General features: G+C 41.4%; 1 protein-coding gene across 12 annotated transcripts in view; it reads left to right on the forward strand.

Annotated features, from left to right (window-relative positions):
* AGAP1 (ArfGAP with GTPase domain, ankyrin repeat and PH domain 1) overlaps positions 1 to 14,459 on the forward strand; it is a 634,072-nt gene extending 619,613 nt beyond the window's left edge. For all 12 annotated transcript variants that reach the window (XM_039494096.1, XM_039494092.1, XM_039494099.1 and 9 more), the window contains 2 exons: positions 12,259 to 12,514; positions 13,079 to 14,459. In XM_039494096.1, coding sequence (XP_039350030.1) covers positions 12,259 to 12,514; positions 13,079 to 13,282 — 460 coding nt within the window. In that variant the 3' untranslated portion in view covers positions 13,283 to 14,459. The remainder of the gene's footprint in view (positions 1 to 12,258; positions 12,515 to 13,078) is intronic.
* The last annotated feature ends 7,652 nt before the right edge of the window (positions 14,460 to 22,111 follow it).

Raw genomic sequence — 22,111 nt, forward strand, 5'->3', positions numbered from 1 at the left:
CTCGGGGATCGATATATCGCGTCTCATCTAGACGCGATATATCGATCCCCGAACGCTCTCATGTCAACTCCGTAACTCCACCAACGTGAACGGCGGTAGCAGAGTCGACATGGGGAGCTGCGGACGTCGATCCCGCGCCGTGAGGACGGTAAGTAATTCGATCTAAGGTACTTCGACTTCAGCTACGCTATTCACGTAGCTGAAGTTGCGTGTCTTAGATCGATTCCCCCCCCCCCAGTGTAGACCTGCTCTTAATAACAGAAGTTGATCCCATAAAAGATATTACCTCACCCCCTTGTCTCTCTAATAGTTAACAGGGTAATTTTCTTTTTTTGTAGCCCAAATGGTTATATTATAGGTTGTTTTAGAAATTAACATTAGCAAGAGCTTTGGATTTTCCAGTGATTTTAAACTTTCGATGTAAGCGCCCATATGTACACAATATGAACATCCTCCTCTGTTTTGTAGTCTTCAAACAAAAATTGTATACAGATTCTGTAGCTCAGGTCTTCCCATGTCTTTCCATTCCCACTCAACTCAATCACTCCTGTGCAATCCGTTTGGCTATAGGCATGTCCCTGGTTGAGACTTTTTTTTGTGTGTGTAAATCACAAAAGTTTATTAGCTCTTGGGTGGAGCCTGGATTTTTCCCTTTCATTATTTGTAAAGCATTGGTGCACTCATAGCTGTGATACTTATCCACTTTATAATATTATGAGCAGAAGAAAAGCTCCATTTCTCTTCTTTCATCTGTTTATGATGCGATATGTTCCAAAGCAGATCACATCAGCGACTGTTATGGTATCCCTAATGCAGTGTGATAGTCGCATCACAGAAAGAACTGCTGTAAAGTACATTGCTGATGTACATCCCTGCTATATGCCACATTACACTGGGTCTCTGAGAACCTCACTTGACTACCTCGGTCTGCTTCTCACCTGGCACAGATTTATTGAAATTTATGCATTGAAATATTTGTGTCACATTTTTCTACTGCTTAAATATTGTACAAAAAACTCTACAATGATATGAACAAGAAAGCAGAAGCCTGATGGATTTTGAAATAATTTACATTAAAATAGTCACTTTTTCATAAATAGATATGATGAAAAACTGCCTTCATTTGCACAAAATGTTGTCATGTTCATTTTGAATTGAAATGTTCATTCAAAGCAAGTCTCCAGTTTTTAGTTTACCTTTAGTGTGACAAATTAGCATAAGAATAGAAATTGGTATGCTGCTTTTTAAACAAGAGAGAGAATGCATTTTTTTACAACCCCTTGAATGGAACTTTAAAAAATACTTCCACTTTTGGCAAATTAATGGAATGCTCCAACACTAAGTGTTATATATTAAATTGTAAACTGAAATTTCCAATCAGTCTGCATTTAAGAAATGACACAATGGAAATTTATCATTTACATACTTAATAGATATCTAGATAAATCAGATTATAAATGTTTAATGAAATGCAGTGGGCATACCATTGCAATTAATACTCTATTTACATATTACTGAATTCCAAGGCAGTCTTGTCATCAATTTTGTAGACTTTCAAAAGGAATTCTATAAACAGAGGAACAATGTGGAACAATATGGAATTCCAACAAAATTAATCAACATTATGAAGGCATTCTACACCAACTCAAAATGCTGCATGTAAGCCATTCAGCATCAAGACAGGTGTAAGGCAGGGGTGCATCCTGTCTCCTTTTTTGTTTATGCTAGTCATTGACTATGGATTAAAACAATGCAGCAATGATAACATATGGCCTAAAATGGAACAATTCAAGGACATTTGATCTAGAATTTGCTGACAACGTCACTCTTATCACTGAAGATGCCAACCGACTACAAAAATGCACAAACCAAGTAAAAGAAGTAGTGGAGAAGATAGGTTTGAGAGATGATGCAAAGAAATGTAAAGTCATGTTAATGGGGCCTACAGGGACAGAAATCAAAATTGAAGAGGAGAAACTGGAGAAGGTGGACAGTTTTACAAACCTTGGAAGTACCATCTGGAAGTACTAGTTCCAAGGAAATAAGAAGAATCAGGAAGGCAAACGCTGCATTTGGAAGACTCAAAAACATCTGGCAACTCAATCTCCCTCAAGACAAAACTGAATGTGTTCAAAGCAATTGTTATTGCCATCACAACATGTAGTGAGATATGGCAACCAGGGGCATCCCTAGACATTTGGGTGCCCTACACAGTACCCCGGGGGGTGGGGGCTGTATGGGCCCCAGGCTCACTTCCCCCCCGCCCCCTGGGTCTGGAAGGCAGGAGCTGTGGGGACCACTTTTTGTGGGGCCCAGAGTGGCCCAGGGGATTAGCGGGGGGGCATGAGCAGCCTGCTCCGCTTCCCGCGCCCCAGCCCCAGCTGTATCTCTCGGGGGAGGGGATCCCACCACACACACTCACCGGCAGTGGCGGAAAGCGGAGCAACTTGGCCCCAGCCTGCTCTACTCCACCAGCTCCCAGCCACGGCGCTCTGCTTCCTGCCCCCGGTAAGAGCCATGGGTGGTCCTTTCCCGAACCCAAGTGACATGGCTGGGGCCAGAGCAAGGGAAGCAGCATGGGCTGGGGCCGTGTCGCTCCGCTTCCCGCCGCCGATGAGTGCAGGGGGCAATCCTTTCACTAGGGGAAGAGGTGGAATGGGGGCGGGCCGGGGGAAGGGTAAGAGACAGGGTGGAGGGAGTTGTCCGGGGCCCCACACTCCCCTAGGGACAGCCCTGCCCCTTGCAGGGGGGGCTAGTATGCAGCACAGCAGCTGCCTAAGGCACCATGAAATTTGGGGCAATTTGGTGCCCCAAATTTCATGGTGCCCTACGCAGCTGCGTATGCCTAAGGACGGCCCTGATGGCAACTTAACACGAAAGATACGCAAAAGCTGGACGCATTTCATCATAAATGTCTGAGAAGAATATTGGGAATAACATACAGAGATAGGAAGATGAATGAAGAAGTCAGAAAAATTACTCACAAACCCTAAAAAGAAATCAGTGGCTGGAATATGTGTTGAGAATGGAAAAAGAACGCTTACCAAATACCACCCTTGAAAGGAAGCCAGAAAGCACAAGAAGAAAGAGGGGAAGACCGCGAATAACATGGAAACGAACAGTTCTGAACAACATCAAGAACCTCAACATGAAATGGGATGATATGGAGAGAAGGGCAGTTGACAGGCAAGGATGGCAAATGTGGGTAGCCCAGTGTGCAGCAAAGCACAGGATGGACTAAAGTCTAAGGAATCACCAAGAATGTACTCCAGGGTTTATAATTTGTTGGTGTATCCGCTGTAAAATAACTTCGGTGACTTTCTTCTTCTTAAGTAATTTTTAGTATGCTTAAAAGTTGCCAGATTGGCCAGGCTCTATCTATAGGGGCTGCTACATAGTTTCAATGTAAATTTCCCCATGCTGCTCTGACAGCGTGCCTCAGCCCCGTTCTTAGTGGGGGGTCATCTCTATGAGAGACGAAATAATGTACTCTGTGTCCCTTGTATACATCCATCGCCTCCTAGTGATGACACTGCCTGCAAGAAAAGCAAATATGGGAGGCAGGGGGCGCTCAGGAATGTGTGGTGGGTGGGGACATCTGTCTGCTAGGAACTGCTCTGGTGGCACCAACTCTTTTCAATTTCTGTGCACCTTCAAACAGCTATTGGAAGATCACTTTTATTCACTTCTGTTGTGGTCTGGGTTTGAATGATTCCGTGGCCCACAAGCCACCCATCCCTCCCTTCCCTCCTCCCCTCCCTCATGTTTAATTTCATTTTATTACAGATTTTTCCAAGCTGTGCATTGAAAAGTGTTACGATTCGCTGTATTTTTTCCTTTCTTTACAGCTGTTGGTAGTACAGGTACAGTCTAAAAATTACTAATTGTTTTGGCTTCGATGAGAAGATACAAGCTCTGGAAGGCCTCGTGGTTTATGAAGTGCATGTCTGACAGAAAATATGGTTAGATTTGAAACAGGAAAAGACTTAACGTATTTATAGGGTTTATAGTTGTCACACTTACAACCTTGTCATTTGTCTTTGATAACTTAAGAAAGCTTTCCTTAGTATCTGCTGTGTTCCCTGTACTATGTTGTGTGACTTTTATTTAATCACATTCAGAGAAATCCTCAGCTGTGATATATTTTATCAAATGTGCCTTAAAAATTATTAGGTTTAGTGGTGTGTGCTGCAATGAAAACACTACATTTACTGCTGATTTATATAGTGTAGCAGAGTCCACAATTACAGTATATTTATCCAGTTCACTTCATGTCAGTAAGCCTTGATGTCCTGGCCAGGCTGGTAATTAATGTTATACAGTAGTAACTCCAGCAGTTGTCTAGCACCTGAGGGAAGCTCAGGTTATTTCATGGCATCATTGAAAAACAGAGCTTGAAAACACATGAAATGCAGCTATTTGAAAGACCTGGGTAGTGGCAGAGTGTCAGAAACGAAGTAGATATGTGGGGCTGGTGTCTTCGGAAAATCAAAAGGATGATTATTAAATTATAGGTAGCTTTCAATAGGTGATTAAACCGACAGAATGATTCAAGTCAGAATGCTTGTATAAGAAATCGCTGCTATTAGGAGCTCCTGAAATTTGTAACACAAGTTTGTAAGGGTGTGACTGAAGTACTAAGTATAGTTGTGGAGTTACTGATAGAAAAATGTTCTGATTTGTGGGCTACTGAATCTCTCATGAATGATTTTTTGTTTTGTTAAATATCAGGTGAAACTTCCAAAACATCAGAAAATGTGTCTTTTGCATCCTTTTGGTGTGAAACCCTCTTTGTTTAAAAATAAATGAAGTTTGGGGGGGAGCATTTCCATGTGAAAAATAGGCCTTTTATTAATGAGAAATTGGGCCTGTATTCATATTCATTATGAAATGAGAATAAACTTGAATTTGGAGTAGCTCTGTAACACTGCATTATGAATGTTACACCTCTCCTGTCTAGTAAACTGGAAATAGATTGAACACCATCCTCATCCAGACAGCTTCTCTGCCCTCAACAGAGAATAAAAGCATTTCTCAACAAGATTCCCTGCATTGACTGGCCCTGAGCTCACTGGCCAAGTATTGTAGGCCCTGCTTGTCTGCTTACTGCCGCAGTACATTTGGATGTTGTCCTGTCCACAGCTTTTCTACATGGCCCTATTTCATCTGCCTGGTGTATCTAACTGGAACTTGTAAGGAGTAATAAGCTTAATAGGTTGACTTTATTTATTTAATTATCCTTCTCTGTCCTTAAAGTTCATAAAACACCCTGCAGCTTGGCAAAACACTCATAATATTGATCAAGAGCCACAGGAATATTTATTTCCTCTGTGCCCTAGTGCACATAAATCCTTGTCCTTTGCTTCCCTTTCTCGGCATGTGGGATTTACAGTGGCCAGTTTCTTAAAGGCTTTTGGTAATTAAGGAATAAATAGCCATCGGTCTTTGTTTGCTGTCTGCGGCCCCCTTGTTAGCCAGGGGCCTGCATCCCTAGCAGGCCTGTGCTCCTTCCCCCTTAGCAACGCAGCCTAGGAGAGAAGGCATGCATGTGAGGAAGCAGTCAACTGCTAAGCACTTACTTTGCAATAGAGTGGGGTCTTCTCCTGCAGAGAGAGGAAGCCCCCTCTGTTTTCTCAGCATATTGTTCCTAGCTCCTCTTCCATGCCTCTCCTCCCAGTTCCTGCTTTGCTAGAGGCAGGAAGACACTTTGGAAATTCCTTGCTGCTAGCCCATTCTTCTTACCCTCTCTTCCCCCCCGCTTCCAGTCAAAATTTTTAAAAAATTGTAACTGCCTCCTACCTCCTCACCCTTCCAACCAAATGTCTTTGCTCCGTTGCTTTTCCCTACCAAAACACTGCATTGCAAATTCCAATCAGCCCAGGTGATAATTTATCGAATACTGAAACGTAATGTCTTGAACAGCTTTCTGTAAAGAAAATCTGCAGCATGATCTAATGCCAAGATAGTTTATGATGAGGCTGCCGCTTTGCTTGTATGATACATGTTCCCTACATACTGAATCACTAAGTTAATGACACATCCTGGGATACTCCAGGAGACGCATGTAAAGCCAGTTTTAGGGGGTGTTGAAGGGGTGGGGGTTTACTTCACTTTCTTGGAACCGACGCATTATCCTTGTCAACCTCTGACAGACTGGCAAGGCTGGACTACTCATGCTGAGATAGCCAGGTTACAAGAAGTTAAACATTAGTAAACTTGTTGCCTTAAATATGCAGCCATAAATGGGACAGACACACGGTGCTAAGGTTTGAGTTATCAAATATATAAAAGATAGTGAGAGCCGAGAGACTGTCTCAGATAGAGCATTATCTATGACAATGGAGGTGTATTGTTTACGTATTTTTGTAAGGTTGGGGGATGTAGGTTGGAAGATAAAAATACATTTTAAAATGCTGACTCTGCAGACTCACTCTGTATTTTGGCTGGTACCTGAAATAGGCGTGATAGTGATTTCCTGATGCAATAAACCACCTCCCACTTTTTGTAGCATTTCTAATATAACCTTGCAACATTCCATTCACCTACTTACTTGGGGTGAATAATTTTAGATAATAGGTAACTAGAATATAATTTTCTTTTCTTATCAGTTTAATAAGACGGAGCTCATAGATTTTTATGCCTGGGCTGGTGAATTCTCATGGCTTTCCTCTCATATACTGTATTGACTAAACAACGAATTGTAAATTCCCATACTAACACTATTTCTGCTTCCAAAGTGCATGTTATTTCGTTATCTTGCTTTCGGGTTTCTCTACTTAGTACATTTGAGGACGGGAAATGAGGTTGGACGTAGAAGTGAATGTATGGAGGGCGAGTAGGAATGATGCCAGCAATATTAAGCTTTTACCTGGATCTGTGTCAGGTATATAAATTTGCATTCCTGATAGGAAAAAGAGAGCCAAATGATGCAGTAGAAGTGAGTCTGGACTCTTAAATGAGTATTTTATGCTCCAGCATGCAAGTACACAACACAATCAAGTTCATGAAGCAAAATAATTGTGTCTTAAACAATTCTGCTGTTTCTGCCCTCTCATCCTACCTACTCTGTCCCCATCCCTTACAATCCCTGGTATTTATGTTTCCATAATAGTGATCTGATGTGGCTGGCAGAGTAATTTAAATAATTGGACATTATCCTGAGGAGCAAGCACCTAATTAGATCAGAATAAACCGAGGGTTGAGTTTTGTTCCATTTCTCATAAACTTTGGCTCATCTACAGTATCAGAAACATGGCACCATTTTCATTATTCACACTAAAGTGGATTAGAGTTCAGTGATGATGGAGACACACTAAAGTAAGGAAATGGATGGTGCTTAGTGGATCATCACTTCCTTGACACAGAGGAACAACATGATGATGATTACTCAGTTGTATCAGACCTTTATATAGACAACAAGGCTTTAAGGTTATATCAGTAAACTAGGTTCAGATGGATTGGTATTCACCTGAATAAAGGTAAAAGGTGCAAGCACCACCTTATTTAATTTACTGTACATCTGCTTGTTTATCCATTAATTTGTAGATGATTATTAATCCACCCTGTGCACATGTTTTTGAAAAAAAGTACAGTGCAAGTAAGCTATATTTTGAAGGTCATTGAAGAAAGGCTGTGTCCTTCTCAATCACTGCCTGCTGGGAGAGGCGGCACATGCATTCTCCTGGGTCAGGCAAGCTAGAGAAGATCCAGACACATCATGTTGTAACCTCTCCCAGGAGCTGGCCTTGGCCTGCTCTCTGATCCAGAGAAAAGTATGTTAATGAATTTTGGAAGTCACAGTAAACAAGCAAGCTAATTTTGTTTAAGATTAGGATTTGGCATGCTAGGGCTACATCTGGGGTCCCTAGCACAGGCGAGGTTACCCAGAAAAGGGATTAACAGGGTTACACGTGAAAAGAAGAAAAATATTTACTAGCAGATGTTCAGTTGCACATTTATTTGTAGGGATTGGTTCAGTGTCTTTCTCCTGATTAGTTGCTCTTTCTCTCATTTCCTCTCACTCTTATGCAGTTGATTTATTTAAAGGTATGTCAGCACAGGCTGAAATGAAGTACTATGCCTCCTCTTTCTGCTTATTGCTGACCGTTCCAATCATTCATTTTTTAGCTCATTAGCTAACGGGGGATGTGAACAGTGGTCCTCCAGGGGATTGGAATGAGGTTAAGTGATCTACTGCTGACAACTCTGCTCTTGGACTGGCCTTCCTTTGGGAAAATGAAAGCTCAACCAGGACAAGCTGTGGATCCCAGAAATGAAATTGTGACATCAGAGAAACAGTTACAGTATTTATGTCTTAGTGTCATAATTCCTAGGGAGAGCAGGCACAGTGGAGCCAAAATAGTCTTCCAGGAAAATCCTGAGAACTTTCCCTTTTAAATTAAATCACGCACACCAAAGGGGAGAGAGCCTGTATTAGGGGAAATACAGCAGGAGAGGATGTCTGTGAGGCTTTCTGGATTTTCACTCAAAAGAGTAATAATTCTGAAGTGTGAACGTGCCGACCCAGGGGAGTTTGGGGAACACACTGCCAGCTCCAGACTATGATCAGCCAATAAAGAGAGTTGCTATAGCAATACCCAAATGGAATGTCTCACTTGTGCCCCATTTTGCCCATTGGTTGTGTTTGGAACCTCACTTGCCATCAGAGGTCAGAAATGAGCTGCCCCAGGGTGTGCTAAACATTTAAAGCCTTTTTATTTGTGTTTGCACTGATTGCTCTTCACATGGCTTTCCGCTAGAACCCTCAAGTGGAATTTTGGGAATCCTTAACCAGGCCTGTCATTAACATCATGTGGTATTCAGGTGAAAGTTTGGGTTATTCATCAGGAGTGTATTTAAATAGCTATTGTCTGTCTAGATATATAACAGGCTGACATTTGCTAGCCAGTATATTCCCCAATAACTACTGTGTCTAGAATTGTTTTTAAATAGTCTTGCAAACTAGAAACAATTATTGACATTGAAGTATCTTCCATCTGAGGATCTCAAGGTGCTTTACAGACACTAAGGACAAGATTCTGCAACGCTTACACACCCTGAATTGTATCTTACTCCACAAATAGTCCCACTAATTTCAGTGGGACTACTTATAGAGCAAGGCTTTACTCAATGTGAGCAAGGGTGGCAGAATCTGGCCCTAATTAATTCAGAGACTCAGTACCCATAGGAGGTAGGTGAGTATTATGCTTATGTTACACATGAGGAGATTGAAGTAACCTGCTCAAGGTCACACAGCAAGCCAATGACATGACACAGTGGCAGAGTCTAAGATAGAATGCAGAACCCTGTTCTTGCCACTCTCCCATTTCCTGAATATCTTGGATTACCAGTAACTCCAGCCATTGCCCAGCTCTGCAACAAATTTACTACGGTTGTACAGAATTCTGATCACAGCATACAGTAAGAGTCAGAGAGTGAGAAAGTGGTTTGTGTCACCAGGTTATGTAGCAGTAGAAATCTTTGAAGGGGACCGGTTGCGTCCTGCACTATGCCTCCCCCCCTAAGCCAACAGGACAGCGAGAGTGGATGGTCTGTTCCCATCCCCATAGACAGACCCTATTAATGGATTACCCATAATAACCTAACAAGTTTGTGGTCTGTCCTCCTTACTCTTTTTGAAACAGGGTGATAATGTGGTCCCAGTTTGGAGCTTAATGGCTTATTCCTGATTCCCCCAGGCAGTCCTAAAATGACACCATCTCTTTGTCCGATAAACCTGTCCATCACTCTCAAGCAGCCTTTTTTCCCCTTTGCATAAGATACACATTTTTAGAAAAGTTAATGTTTCTCTGTAAAAACTGCTTTTGGAGCGTATGTAAATGCTGTGGAGGAAAAATAGACAAACTGTTAAAAAATAGTGTAAACATAAAATCCATTCTCATGAATTTTGTAAAACTTTGGCAGCGTAAGGCTCTGAAAACTTGCAGCTGATCCTGGCACGTTTAGTTGCTGCTTCTGTACGCACTAAGGTATCAACTCTCATGGCTCATACTGAAGTTATGCTCATCTTTAATAAAAACAAAACAAAACTCCTTTTTCTCATAGCTGGATTTTGAGTAGAATAGAAGGTTTGTTCAAAACAGCTTCTTTCTCTGAACAGAGAGCAACTTCTGTTCAAGTCACGGTTCCCACAACTGATGCCACAGCTGGGATTGGGACCGTTACCACCTATTGCAGAAACAACTACAGGTTGCTGTTGCTGACGGTCCTCAGTGCCCTTTCAGTCCTTACATTTAAGATTTAAAAGTTTTGTTATGGAGCATATGGGTAGAAGCAGCTTTTGAAAAAAAAATTGGATGTATGATTTTAAGAGAGATAAATTGACTGTCCCCTGACCTAGGCAGTGGTCCCAAAATAATGCTGTGAAATTCACTTAATCTGGGAGTCCTGCCCATTTTGTAAGGGTAAATTATATATTTATAAAATACTTGGTATATTATACACACTTTTATTTTTAACAAATATTAAAACATTTTAAATGAGGCTTTCCAAGAACAGTACCTGCTTACTCCGTTGACTTGGAGATGTACAAGACCTGGATAAATAATAGTTTTACAACCATCTGTGGTTATTTTAAGAGTGTATAGAATAGCAAAATGGCATCATGTGACACAACTCCACAACATTAATGACATTTTAGGCAGCTGGAGCTATGCTATTCCATCCTTCTCACAGCATTGGTACGTGTTGGGTTTGATTTTATTTGTACACAACAGCACAAGATAAATGGAGTATTAACTTTCCCTGTCAATGTATGTTTGTGTCACAATTTTAACATTATTCAAAAAATTTTTCTCATATTGAGTATTTTAAAATAGAATGTACTTTTAAGCATCAGCATCACAGGTGAATATTTTTCAGCACCCAAGATGCTTTCAATATTATTCAGAGTGTGGTGGCCATTTGAAGGATTGTCCAAGCCATAATTTTTGGAATAAATTGAAAAACGTTTTCTTTATGGGGAAAAATGACTGTATATTGCATAGTTATAGGCTGAATTGTCATTTGTGTAGAAAAGTGCATGCTTTGGAAAGCTTTGCATGAAAGCATCCAGAGGGGTCAATGTAAGGTCACTCCACATGTACCAGGAAGTGATGCAAAACTAATCCAGATCTGCTGTTGGAACTATCTGTTTACATAAGTATTTAAAAACAGATTAGGGCTAACCTGACACTAGATTACTGGGAGTAGTGTAAACACGGCTGAAAGGTGTAAACAGAGCTTTTCTTTCTGTACTGAGAGGAAAAAAAATGTCACCAGTAAGTAGTTTTCCTGCTATGCGCTGTATGTGGTTTTCACAGGGCAGACAGATCACTATGTAGATACCTGAAGTATTAGGCAAAGGGCACCTATAAATGGGAATTTGCCTGCGACCAGATCCCCCAAAGCACATCAGTGTGTTTTGAAAAGATTTTAATAGAAATTGGAGTTACTTGTAAAATGTGGCATTATCCTACAATACAACTGTATCTAGGAAGCTTTTTGGTGCTTACTTGGTATGGTGAGAGGAAATGATGTTTCAAAGTCCTGAGATTTTCCTTAAAAAAACAAAAACCTCCTGAACCTCTTTCCCGTTCTGAAACAAATTGGGATGTTGTTGTTCAGTGGCCGAATCTTCCAGCCTGAAAAAGCAAGGCAGTATCTTTCATTGATTTCCCTTTTCTTTCTTTAGATGCGAGCAGGAGTCAGTTTTTTCATGGGAGTGAACTTGGGGGAATTTAGTGCTGCCAATGGCTACATCTAGGCCCAATACAGGCAAATTCTGTGCACACTTCCCCTGTGTAGCTTTACCAGCACGTATCAGTCCTGACCTGGAGCGCCGCTTGGCTGCTCCAGTCTTGGGCCTCTCTTGAGTAGAGGAGGCCGGTTTTGCTGACCCAGGCCAAACTGCATGGCACCAAACTTGTTCCACTTGTGATCCAAGGCATGCTTGAGTCTCAGTTCCTGGAGGTGAAAGGCTGGTACATGAACTCAATATGTAATGTAGCTCTCTGGCCAGGTACAACCAGGTGAGAAATGTTTAGGTGTCATAAACTTTATCACAAGTATAAGGTGCAAAGGAAATGTTTCTGAGAGAAGCTTTTTTGCTGACATTTACAAGAAGAAAATGTTTTCTTGCTAATTAGCCTCTCGGTATGACAGTGTATTTTTGGATTGTTTGTCTCCAAAGGTGAATATATATCACACACGGGCAATGGAACCGGTTTTTGAATGGCATGTTTCTTTTTGCTTCTCTAGGGAAGAAAAAGAGCGCTGGATACGTGCTAAATATGAACAGAAGCTCTTCCTTGCCCCGCTGCAGTGCCTGGAACTTTCTTTAGGCCAGCATCTGCTACAAGCGACAGCTGATGAGGACTTGCGGACTGTCATCCTGCTCCTGGCCCATGGATCCCGGGAAGAAGTGAATGAGACCTGCGGAGATGGGGATGGGCGCACAGCCCTTCACTTGGCATGTAGGAAAGGAAATGTAGTGTTAGTTCAGCTCTTAATATGGGTGAGTACCTGCCTTGTGGTGTTGGGTATGCAGTGCTGAGTTACGTTTCGCTCCTCTCTATTGTCTAGCAAACATTATTTCAATATGGCCTTTCAAAATATTGCTAGGAGCATACTCCAGTGGGGTGCTCAAAGTATCTCCCTCTTTTCCTTAGTCTGAATGTTTCTATTCCTTTCAAATGATGGCACTTAAACCTTCTTGGAGACCACTTGCAAAATGTGTCTTTCGCCACATCTGTTTAAATGTGGTAAAAACTGGAGCGAGGCATGGGAGAGGGATAGGTGCACACACACTGGGAAATCCACATAAAATGCAATGGTGAGAGATTATTTGCGGGACCAGCAGCAGGTGAGGATCTTCCAGTAGAAAGCTGTATGTGCATGAAGCATGTTTGTCATGTTCAGATTTACAAACCCTTAAAATAAGGAGCGTCTATCTTTGAGTATTTCTCTCTGTCTGTCGCACCCCTCCCCTTAAACTCAGCTGTAGTTGTGCTGTTTTTTTCACTCCATTTTAACGTTTTGTTAGAAGCAGGGTCTCAAATGGCATCTGTTTTTTCCACAGTATGGCGTGGATGTTATGGCCCGTGATGCCCATGGGAACACGGCTTTAGCCTATGCCAGGCAAGCCACAGGCCAGGAATGCATTGATGTTCTCCTGCAGTATGGCTGCCCTGATGAGCGCTTTGTCCTGATGGCTACTCCCAATTTGTCCAGGAAGAACAATAACAGGAACAACAGCAGTGGAAGAATGCCCACCATCATCTGAGGAACTTACTCATTTCTTCACTGACCTGAGTAACATCCACAGCCTCATATTGCTCCATTTTCTTCCCAGCTCTGACCTGTGAGTCTTATACCTCCCCATCTCCCTTTTCCCCTCAATCTCTGTCCTCTCCAGAAAAATCACATCTGGACAATGTGAAGGGACCAGAGGAGAAAAGGGGGCTGCAGAAACCCTTTATTTTAATAAAGGGTCTTGAATAAGGAAAACTGAAAAAGGGAGGGGTTGTGAGAGAGAGTGGTTGTGAGGTCTCTAATTATAGCACATGACATGGGACCATTTTACTAGTAGTCTTCAGGCAGAGGCTCTACAAGTGTTGAAAGAAGGGGTGGAGGGAGAAGAAAGGAGGAGGAAGAGGAGAGGAAAGAAGAAATGGTAACTTTCCTTAACTGACAGTTAAGCACATCAGTACATTTCACCTCTACCAAACGGAACACTTGGATTTCATTCTCTTCTCCGACGAGCTTGACGGCATAAATCAGAAGCAAGCACAGAGTTTGTCAGGTTTGAAGCTCCTATGATGGTATGTGTCAAATCAGTTGTAGCTAATCTGTCCAGGGAGAATACTGGCTTCATTACACTTGTATAGTTGAGTTCTTCCAGCATTACTGCTGTTTAATAGAACATGATTAGTCATCACGGAGAAAAAAGCATATTAGCTGAGGAGGTAGTTACATGGCACGCTTCGGTGATTGCTTGGATGTGATTGCAATATTCTTAGAAGCATCATATTATCTCAGACATGTTCTTTCAAGCCCTTGGAGCCCTCCTTTCTAAATTCACTGTCATAATTTAGTATCTGTTTAATTTTTCAGTCCAAAGAGAGGAAATCGGTTGCTGAGTGTTATTTGACTGCAGTCTCCTTGGTGTAAAAATAAAATGGAAAAAATAAATAAGAATAACTATGAAACACAAAAAGAAATAATGAATACTGCTAAGGAAAAACATTTCAAGTACATTTAGTAAAATAAATAAATGTATTAAAGGCTACTTTTTTTTTCAGTCACAAGAAATACGTTGTGTCATTTTGCCAAGTAAGTGTGTTGAGTTTTTTTGGTCACTCTTGTGATGCATTGCCTAAATTATACAGATTTTGTATTGTGTCTTTAGATTATGTGTATGTAAATCTATTTGAATAAACAAGTTCATAAATATGCATTGATTTTTGTACAGACAAATGACACCTCTGTTAATTTATAAACTATAATGGATGTGAACTAAATAATGTGCAAGTACTTAGGATCTGAGGTTTACAAATAATTGCACATTGAAAATATTCCCAGCAGTGAACTGTATTTCCATTTGTTTGATGCAAACCTTTGAAGAACATATCGGAATGAGATGATGGCATATTTGGCTTGCAAAAAAAAGGTGTACAGTATCTATTAGGAAGAAAAGGAGGATGTCTCTCAGTAGCGTAAACATATTTTACATTAGAAGCTATGATGCTTTCACAGACCGAGACAAAGCCTGGGGGCAGGAGGGGAGATCAGATTTGTCTAATAGCTAAACTTAATGTTGTTCTCTGAGGTTGGCATGGCCTGGCTCCTTTGACTCATAACTTGGCTGCTTTGTGAAGCAACAATGATATGTGGAAGGAGTTTGGACAGTTCATCCATCTACCAGTTTTAATACTTGATTCAATATTTTGGTAGCACTAGACTGATGCTGGTTTCTGAAGTTTTCTAAAAACTGAACTTGTGGCACAGAGAAGTAGATGGCAAAAAGAGAAGTGATTTTTAAGTGGCATATGGTAAAATGAAGGTGGGAGAAGGGTGTTTTTCAGGGAAAGTTGAAATCTGATCTGAATCATGTGGCAGAGGAACAAGTGTATGAAGTTGGTCAGGTGCACCACAGCACACTCATTTGCTAATCTACCTGATCTTCATGTATTTCACGAGTTTCTGTACTTCTTGGGGCTCTGTATGTCTGTTCAGATCAGAATGGGAAGAGAAAATAATAAAATGTATGTGGACAAAATTGGGAGAGGGGAGAGGAATGTAATATCCCATGGGTGTCCAAAAGAGGCAGGTTTGGCCCAAAAGCCATAGTCCCCAAATGATCAGGTGAGAGAAGCACCAAGGGCTCAAGCAGGTGGACATTGATGGGCTTTCCTGGTCCTTTATGATTTGTTGCAATAGGGACATTTAAAGGGGAATGGAAAAAGCTTTTAATGTTAATTTTACCACCTTAAGTCAGCAGCATCATACGTGCACATGTGCATTCAAAATGATAAAGCTATTTTTTGGTGGTGTTTTTTTTTTTAAGTAGTTTGCATAACGGTGCCATCTTTACTCACGCTGCCGTCTGGATTTAGATATTGACAGGTATCTTCTTCCAGCCTTGGATGTCTTCACTAACATCTACAGTTGAACATGAAACTGCACACTCAGCATTCTGCTGCTGGGTGTTGACGATCTTACCATCGGTAGCAGGGGACACAGTAACCTGCTCTCCAGTCTCTTGGCACGCTGGTGAAGTGGGAGTTGAGAGTCTGATTTCCAGAAGTGCTAACCAGCCCCCCGCCATTTAAAATACTTAGTTTTAAAACAAGTTGCCATTTTTAAGCCTATAACACATGCTTTTTCAAAGCAGGTATTCTTCCAAGTTTAAAATGCTTTTCCATTCACCTTTCAATGATCTCTTTAAACCAGTCTTCCTAGCATTAAACATACCAGCGCACTAAGAAATAAGGGGAACCGGGCTAAATTGTAACAAGTTTCTGACACTGTAGAGGTCCATCACATCCTTCTGTGGTAAAGGAAGACATTCAGAAATTGTAGCAAAGGAATCTTTAGAAAAGGAAACTCTACTGTATCATAGGAAGGATGGTTTATCCAGACAAGCAGAATATTAACACACTACTTTAGATAAAGCAGTAACACAGTTGTGTTTAAATTAGCACATATTTTTCTTAGACATATTAGTAAGGGATGATGATAGCAGTGTAGACCAGTGCTTTGGTAGACTATGAGAGAGCTTACCTCTTTCTAGTGGCATATCCCAAAAGTCAAGGGATGTCTGCAGGGAAAATATACAGCCCATCCACTTGGTGGCATTCTCTTTGAAAGACTGGGAAGGCCACCCAGACATGTCCCTGGGGACAATGTAATGCGCACTAGATGTGGAAGGCTTGTCATTGCTTTGATAGATGTGGCATAGGCCCTGACAAACCTACATTTTTGTGCTATCTAATATTCATACCTGTAACGAATTCCCCCCTCGCCTCCCATTGAGATGGGGGGAGTAGCAAAGGGGTTAATGAGCCACAAGTTACCATATCTGAGCAGATTCAGGTCCACTTGTCTCCCAGGAAGTTTGAGGCATCAGATACTTATTCAAGGAAGGTTGGTCAGAAATGGCTGGAAAGGGTAAGGCACTGCTTGGGCCTTTGGTCTTTAGGACTCACACCGTGAGAGGCAATGTGACAAGATCAGGCCAGTGTGAATACCATCCCCTGCTTGTTGCTGGCTCTCTGTCTTGTGCAGTATAATATGCACTGTACTTAAAGAAACAACAAAAATCTTCTCGCCTGGTGTTCCAGTCTGTCTCCTAAGCTTCAAACTAAGAAAAGTCTCATGTTTTCCTTTGTAAGATAGACCCCATTTTATCTCCTTCACACACTAGGGTACAAGGTGCCCAGAGTTGATGCTTAACAAATATCTCCCAGATATCCAGGACCAGCAGAGCTAGTCTGACTCTGATTGGCAGTAGAAGCTGACATTTTTGACACTAAGCGCCTATAGGTGATGTGGTAGCATTTTGCAGAGGGTGCTCCTGACCCCACCAAGCCATTGAAACACAAAGGAAACAGTAAGACTTCTAGACTCCACAGTAATTTTTTACGCTGATTCTTCTCTTTTAACCTGTCCGCTTCAGTTCCTCACTTCTGCTTCTAGCCCCTCTTGCGATTCTGGAACCCACTTACCAGAATGTTTACGCCCTTTGAGCGTGTTAGGAGCAACTTAAAAACAATGTCACCCATTCAACCCTTTTCCTGCTCCCGTTATCTTCTTTCCTATCTCCTCTGCAGTTTATCCACAAGTAATAAGACACTAAAATCAACGCCATCTTTGCTATTAGCATTGGCATTTCCATTCTATGTATTTTAATCCAATTGCTGTTGAACCATAGAGATGACCCTGATGCGCAACACCTGGGTCTTGATGTTCCCAGAGTTTGGAAGGCTGCGTTTCATCTTGTAGACATAGGGGCCAGATCCAAACTTCTGGAAAGTTTAGGATTTTCCAGATCAGGGGGTTTGGTCAGAGCTTCTCTCTGTTTAATAGATTTCAATTTTATTACTAAATGGGGGCAGAAGAATGTATCTTGAAAATGTTGGTGCGTTCTGGTTCACATGCCATTCAGGCAGCTGTTTATTCGTTGGGAAAGAGAGAAGATTTTTAGGCATTGCTACCTAGGTACAGTGTATAACTGCTGTGTAAACATTAATACTGTTTATTTTACTGTCTTTCCCCCACCTCCTTCAATCATACTTTGTAGGGAGCAAAGAGCTTCCCCTTCACTTGATATGAGATTTGCTCATAGGAAGGGGAAGTTGGGTAAAATAGGAAATAAGTCGGAGAAAGATTGTGAATATATAATGTTAAATACACTCCCCTAAAAACTGTATCTAGCTCTACAATGTACCGTTACTCATGGGGCCTGCACTGAGGGTCCAGTTTGTTGCTATTTTCATCTTTTATATTTGTACGGTGATCAGGAAAGATGAAGTAATATGTGGGTCTAATAATGTAGCAGTAGCTAAGACAAGCACAGATTTCAGAAAAGATTTCTAAATAAGTGGATTCCTTCACTACTGTTTTGGGGAGCTGTGTTTGCACCCCAACAGGGAACATGTGTTCATTCAAGCTATCACTACTCTACTTTGAGAATGCAAATGTAGGGGACCAAATTTTGAGCCGTTTAGCCCTTGCTTGGGAAAATGCTGATAATTCCCTTGTTCATGTTTTATATTAAAGCACCTTTATTTTCCCACAGTGGGCTATTATCGTCATTAGTGTGTGGGATCTCTGACCTTTGCTTCATTAGTCTCGGACCCCGGATTTATTTTAACGTCTCTTATTCTATTTTTGTAGATTTGTCATTTAGAAAGGGAATCTTTGGCATTTTATCTGTTTGTTCCACTATAAAAGCACTCCTGGTCGCAATTCTTTTTCATGAAAGAATAAAATAAATCTCAAGTTTGAAGTTGTGTTTTTCAGATCAGGGTTTACCTCTTGCATATTGAACTACAAGAAGAAGAGTGGTTAAGTAGTTTTAGTTTGAAGGGATCTCCCAGCTGGAAAAGATATAGATTACAGGGCAAATTATAAAAAGCCATAGGCATGTAGATTTGTTATATGACCATGTTCTGTTTGTTATCATGAACCAGGGATTTTCAAATCTTTGGTGCTCCCATCTCATGGAAACTAATCTTTATTTGACTGAGTCCAAGTCACATATTTTAAGCCGAGGAGATAAGTTTTCAGCAGCAGTTAGTAATTTTGGGTGCCTAAATTGAGAATTTCAGAGGGCTGGGTGCTCAACACTTCCTGAAAATAAGGCCCCCAGACTGGCACCCCAAAATCACTAGTCACTTTTTTGGAAATCATGGCTTTTGTTGTTTTATTTCAGGTGACAGCAATATATGGGTGAATTCATTCCCTATACTTGTCCTCTGAGCATTTTAGAGACTTTTGTTTAATGGGCAGATAAAACATTTAAAGATGTTTATATTTAACATGTTTAGCTTTCTTATTTACATCTAACATTTCTGGCACATCCACACGACAAAGGTGAGATTCACTGACTCTCAAAACTTTAGTCTTCTCTCTCCTCTCTTGGCCACCAACCTGTGGGGGTTTGTATTGAACGCCTACTGCTCATAGTTCTAACAGCTCCAGAGCTAGGCATTTTCAGTGTAGTGTGTATGTTAGATTAAAATGTGAGGGAGAAAGTGGTGTTGTGTGTTATAAAGCTTTTATTGGCATGAGTTTGGAATGACGGTATCATTGACCAGCAGTGATTACACCATCAGGTACCTTATGTGTGCCACGTATTTTACAGAAAAACTGATCAACAATTTCCGGTTTCTGCAAATATCAATGGTACAATTTTTCTTGTATCCTTCCACTTTTAAAGCTAAGTTATCTAAGTCAAGGTGGAGGATGGGAAAAATGAATACATTTTAGAAACCTCTTAAAAATTATCTAAAACTTTTTGTGTCATAATATTGCAGCTTTAGTCTGAAATCTCATGTCGTATCACAGCTATGAACAGATACGCTATCTGATTAGAAAATTGGGTCTGTCCTTGCTCCTGTCCAGTAGCATTTAATCTTTTCCTAGTCCTGATGGACCACAAGATATGGGACCTTAAACCTGCCACTGGTGGAGGACTTAATATCGTCCAACCTGTAGATAAGGCCAGTGTAATTCTCAAAGCTAATTCCACAGTTAGGGTGGGGGGAAATGTGTGGCAGGTTCATGGGTGGGGGGGGGAGGGGTTGGGAAGCAGCTCAGTGATTTAGAATCTTAGAATGAGACCAGTAGAGTTGGATTATTACTGGGCAGAGTGCAAGAGAAATTGGCAAAGTTGCAAGATAAAGGCAATGGATGGATACTACTAAATGTATGATATACAAATATTTTGCAGTCTGTGTATGCATATGTTAATATATACATATATGCTATATATAACACATGCGATATAATTTTATATATAGTGTGTGTACATATATTTACATATATGCAAATCTATAGTGAGTGCCAGGTTTTCAGTTAGGTGTACATAACTGCACATTTTCACACTCCTAATTTAGGTGCATGAGTATGTGCATGCATGAAGCAGGTGTTTGCAAGCATAAATGAGGCATGCACAGATAGATGCACAGAACTGTGGCTGTCCGGTCAACAGTAGACACTGTGTATGTAGATATAATTATGCAGAAAGAGACATGCAGTGGTACTTCTGGGTTCCCACTCAATGTATGAGGCTCTTAGTTCAGATGATGGTGAGGCAGGCAACTGGTTGCGAGCATCGATTCAGCTCATTCAGAAAACTTCAAACTAAAGGCGCACACGGTGTCTTTCTCAAAAAACCCCAAGCTCACCACTCGTCGCGGGATATGCCAGCTCTACCGTGATTAAAAATGGCATAGTCAGCCCGCAGGGTTAACCACTGCGGTCTAGGCAGCCATAGTGGTGTGTTTATAGTCTGTGAAAGAGGAGTAAAACGCTAGGGTGGGAAAGGGATGCAGGAGTTGAGAGGGACAGCGGACTCACCAGTCAGAAGCCCATTTTGATGTATATAATTATGGGGAAAGTGCTGAGAACTTCAGCTGACTGGCTGAATTGAACTCTGAGAATGACAGTTTGACCTTCTGCAGCTGTTTTAAATAAATGCCATGTGACATCTTACTGCCATATAATGTGTGTGTGTATATAGGATAGTTCAGGAATCCACTCTGAGGAAGCTGTTTAAACGAGCACTGTCCAGGTTGACCCTTAGACCACTCCCTGCCCTTCCCTTCACATGTTCGTTAGCTAAATTGTGGCAGTATATTAGTTTCTGAAGAGATTGTACGCATGGACTCTAGGGTATGTTAAGGCACTGCGTAATAGTGGGCAGTCCACAAATATGAGATCGTGATTCGCACCCTTTCTCTCAGTGACCACTGCAGTTTGTAATCGTGGTAGGGAAAATACGTTAGAGAACTCAAAGCTGCTAAGGTAAAGATGCCGGTTCTCTGCAGTGAAGGGAGGTATGTTGGAGAAAACAGCTGTGGGGGTGGAATATTTTTTAAAACTTTTTTCCCCTTCTTGTACCTGAACATCTTCTAGGACAGGCTAATTCTTCTTTTAAATGACTGATGTATTCCAGGCTTGAATTGGATTCAAGATGCACATTGCAGCTCTGCACTGCATCCACTGGGGTCATTTTGCCAATCCACAGATTGTCCTCTGAAGCACAGCCCTCTCCTCTGTGGAAATACAAGGCTTCCTGAGCCACAGAATGAGGGACACAAATTGGTCCAATCAACTTTATTTTTTTTAGGCTAAAGAAAACTTCAAGATAGTTTTGAATTGTTACACCGTTTGTACAGACTGCACAAAGGGAGAGGGAATATGTGGACTGATTGTCTTTTTAAACACTTGTTAGGGAGTTGTGCTGTGTAGAAAAGATTCGATAGCTCTTTGTAGTTTCTCACTTCGTCTCTCCTAGGTTTCATGTTTGCCGTGAGCCCAATCCTGCAGCCTTTACAGTGGCGATCTTCCCATTGGCTCCAGTGGGATTTGAGCACGACCTTAGGTACTTCGCTGAATCAGAGCCTGAATAAGGGCTGCAGGATCAGGCTGGAAATCACAAAGGGCTAAATTCTGGACTCATTGAAGTCAAGGGGAGTTTTTCCACTGAGATCAGAATTTGGCACTCAAGCATGGCTTATAAGATGCCTTTCTTTTGGAAGTCCCATTGATCACCCGTTTGTGGTGGTTAAACGTTTGTGTTTTATACCTGCCTGAATGCAGCCCTTAGATTTCTACACTGTTTCACCATTCTGTCCCATTCAGCCGTCAAACCCTTTAGTTTCCTTGCATTGTCACATTGGCATGTTTCTTAAAGTGGGGTTTGGGGGAGGGGGGAAAGGAACAGGTGAATGGTGATGCCCAAGAAACGTTTCTTGGGCGGAGGCAGGAAATGCCTAGCACATGACAGACTTTCTAGTGTGTGGTTTCAGTTTCTGTAAATAGTCATGTATAAATGATGACAAAGCAGTGTGGAAATTATTAAAAGAAACAAAAAGTCTCTTCT

This window comes from Mauremys reevesii, linkage group 11 (assembly GCF_016161935.1).
Source record: "Mauremys reevesii isolate NIE-2019 linkage group 11, ASM1616193v1, whole genome shotgun sequence".
Classification (NCBI taxonomy): domain Eukaryota; kingdom Metazoa; phylum Chordata; order Testudines; family Geoemydidae; genus Mauremys; species Mauremys reevesii.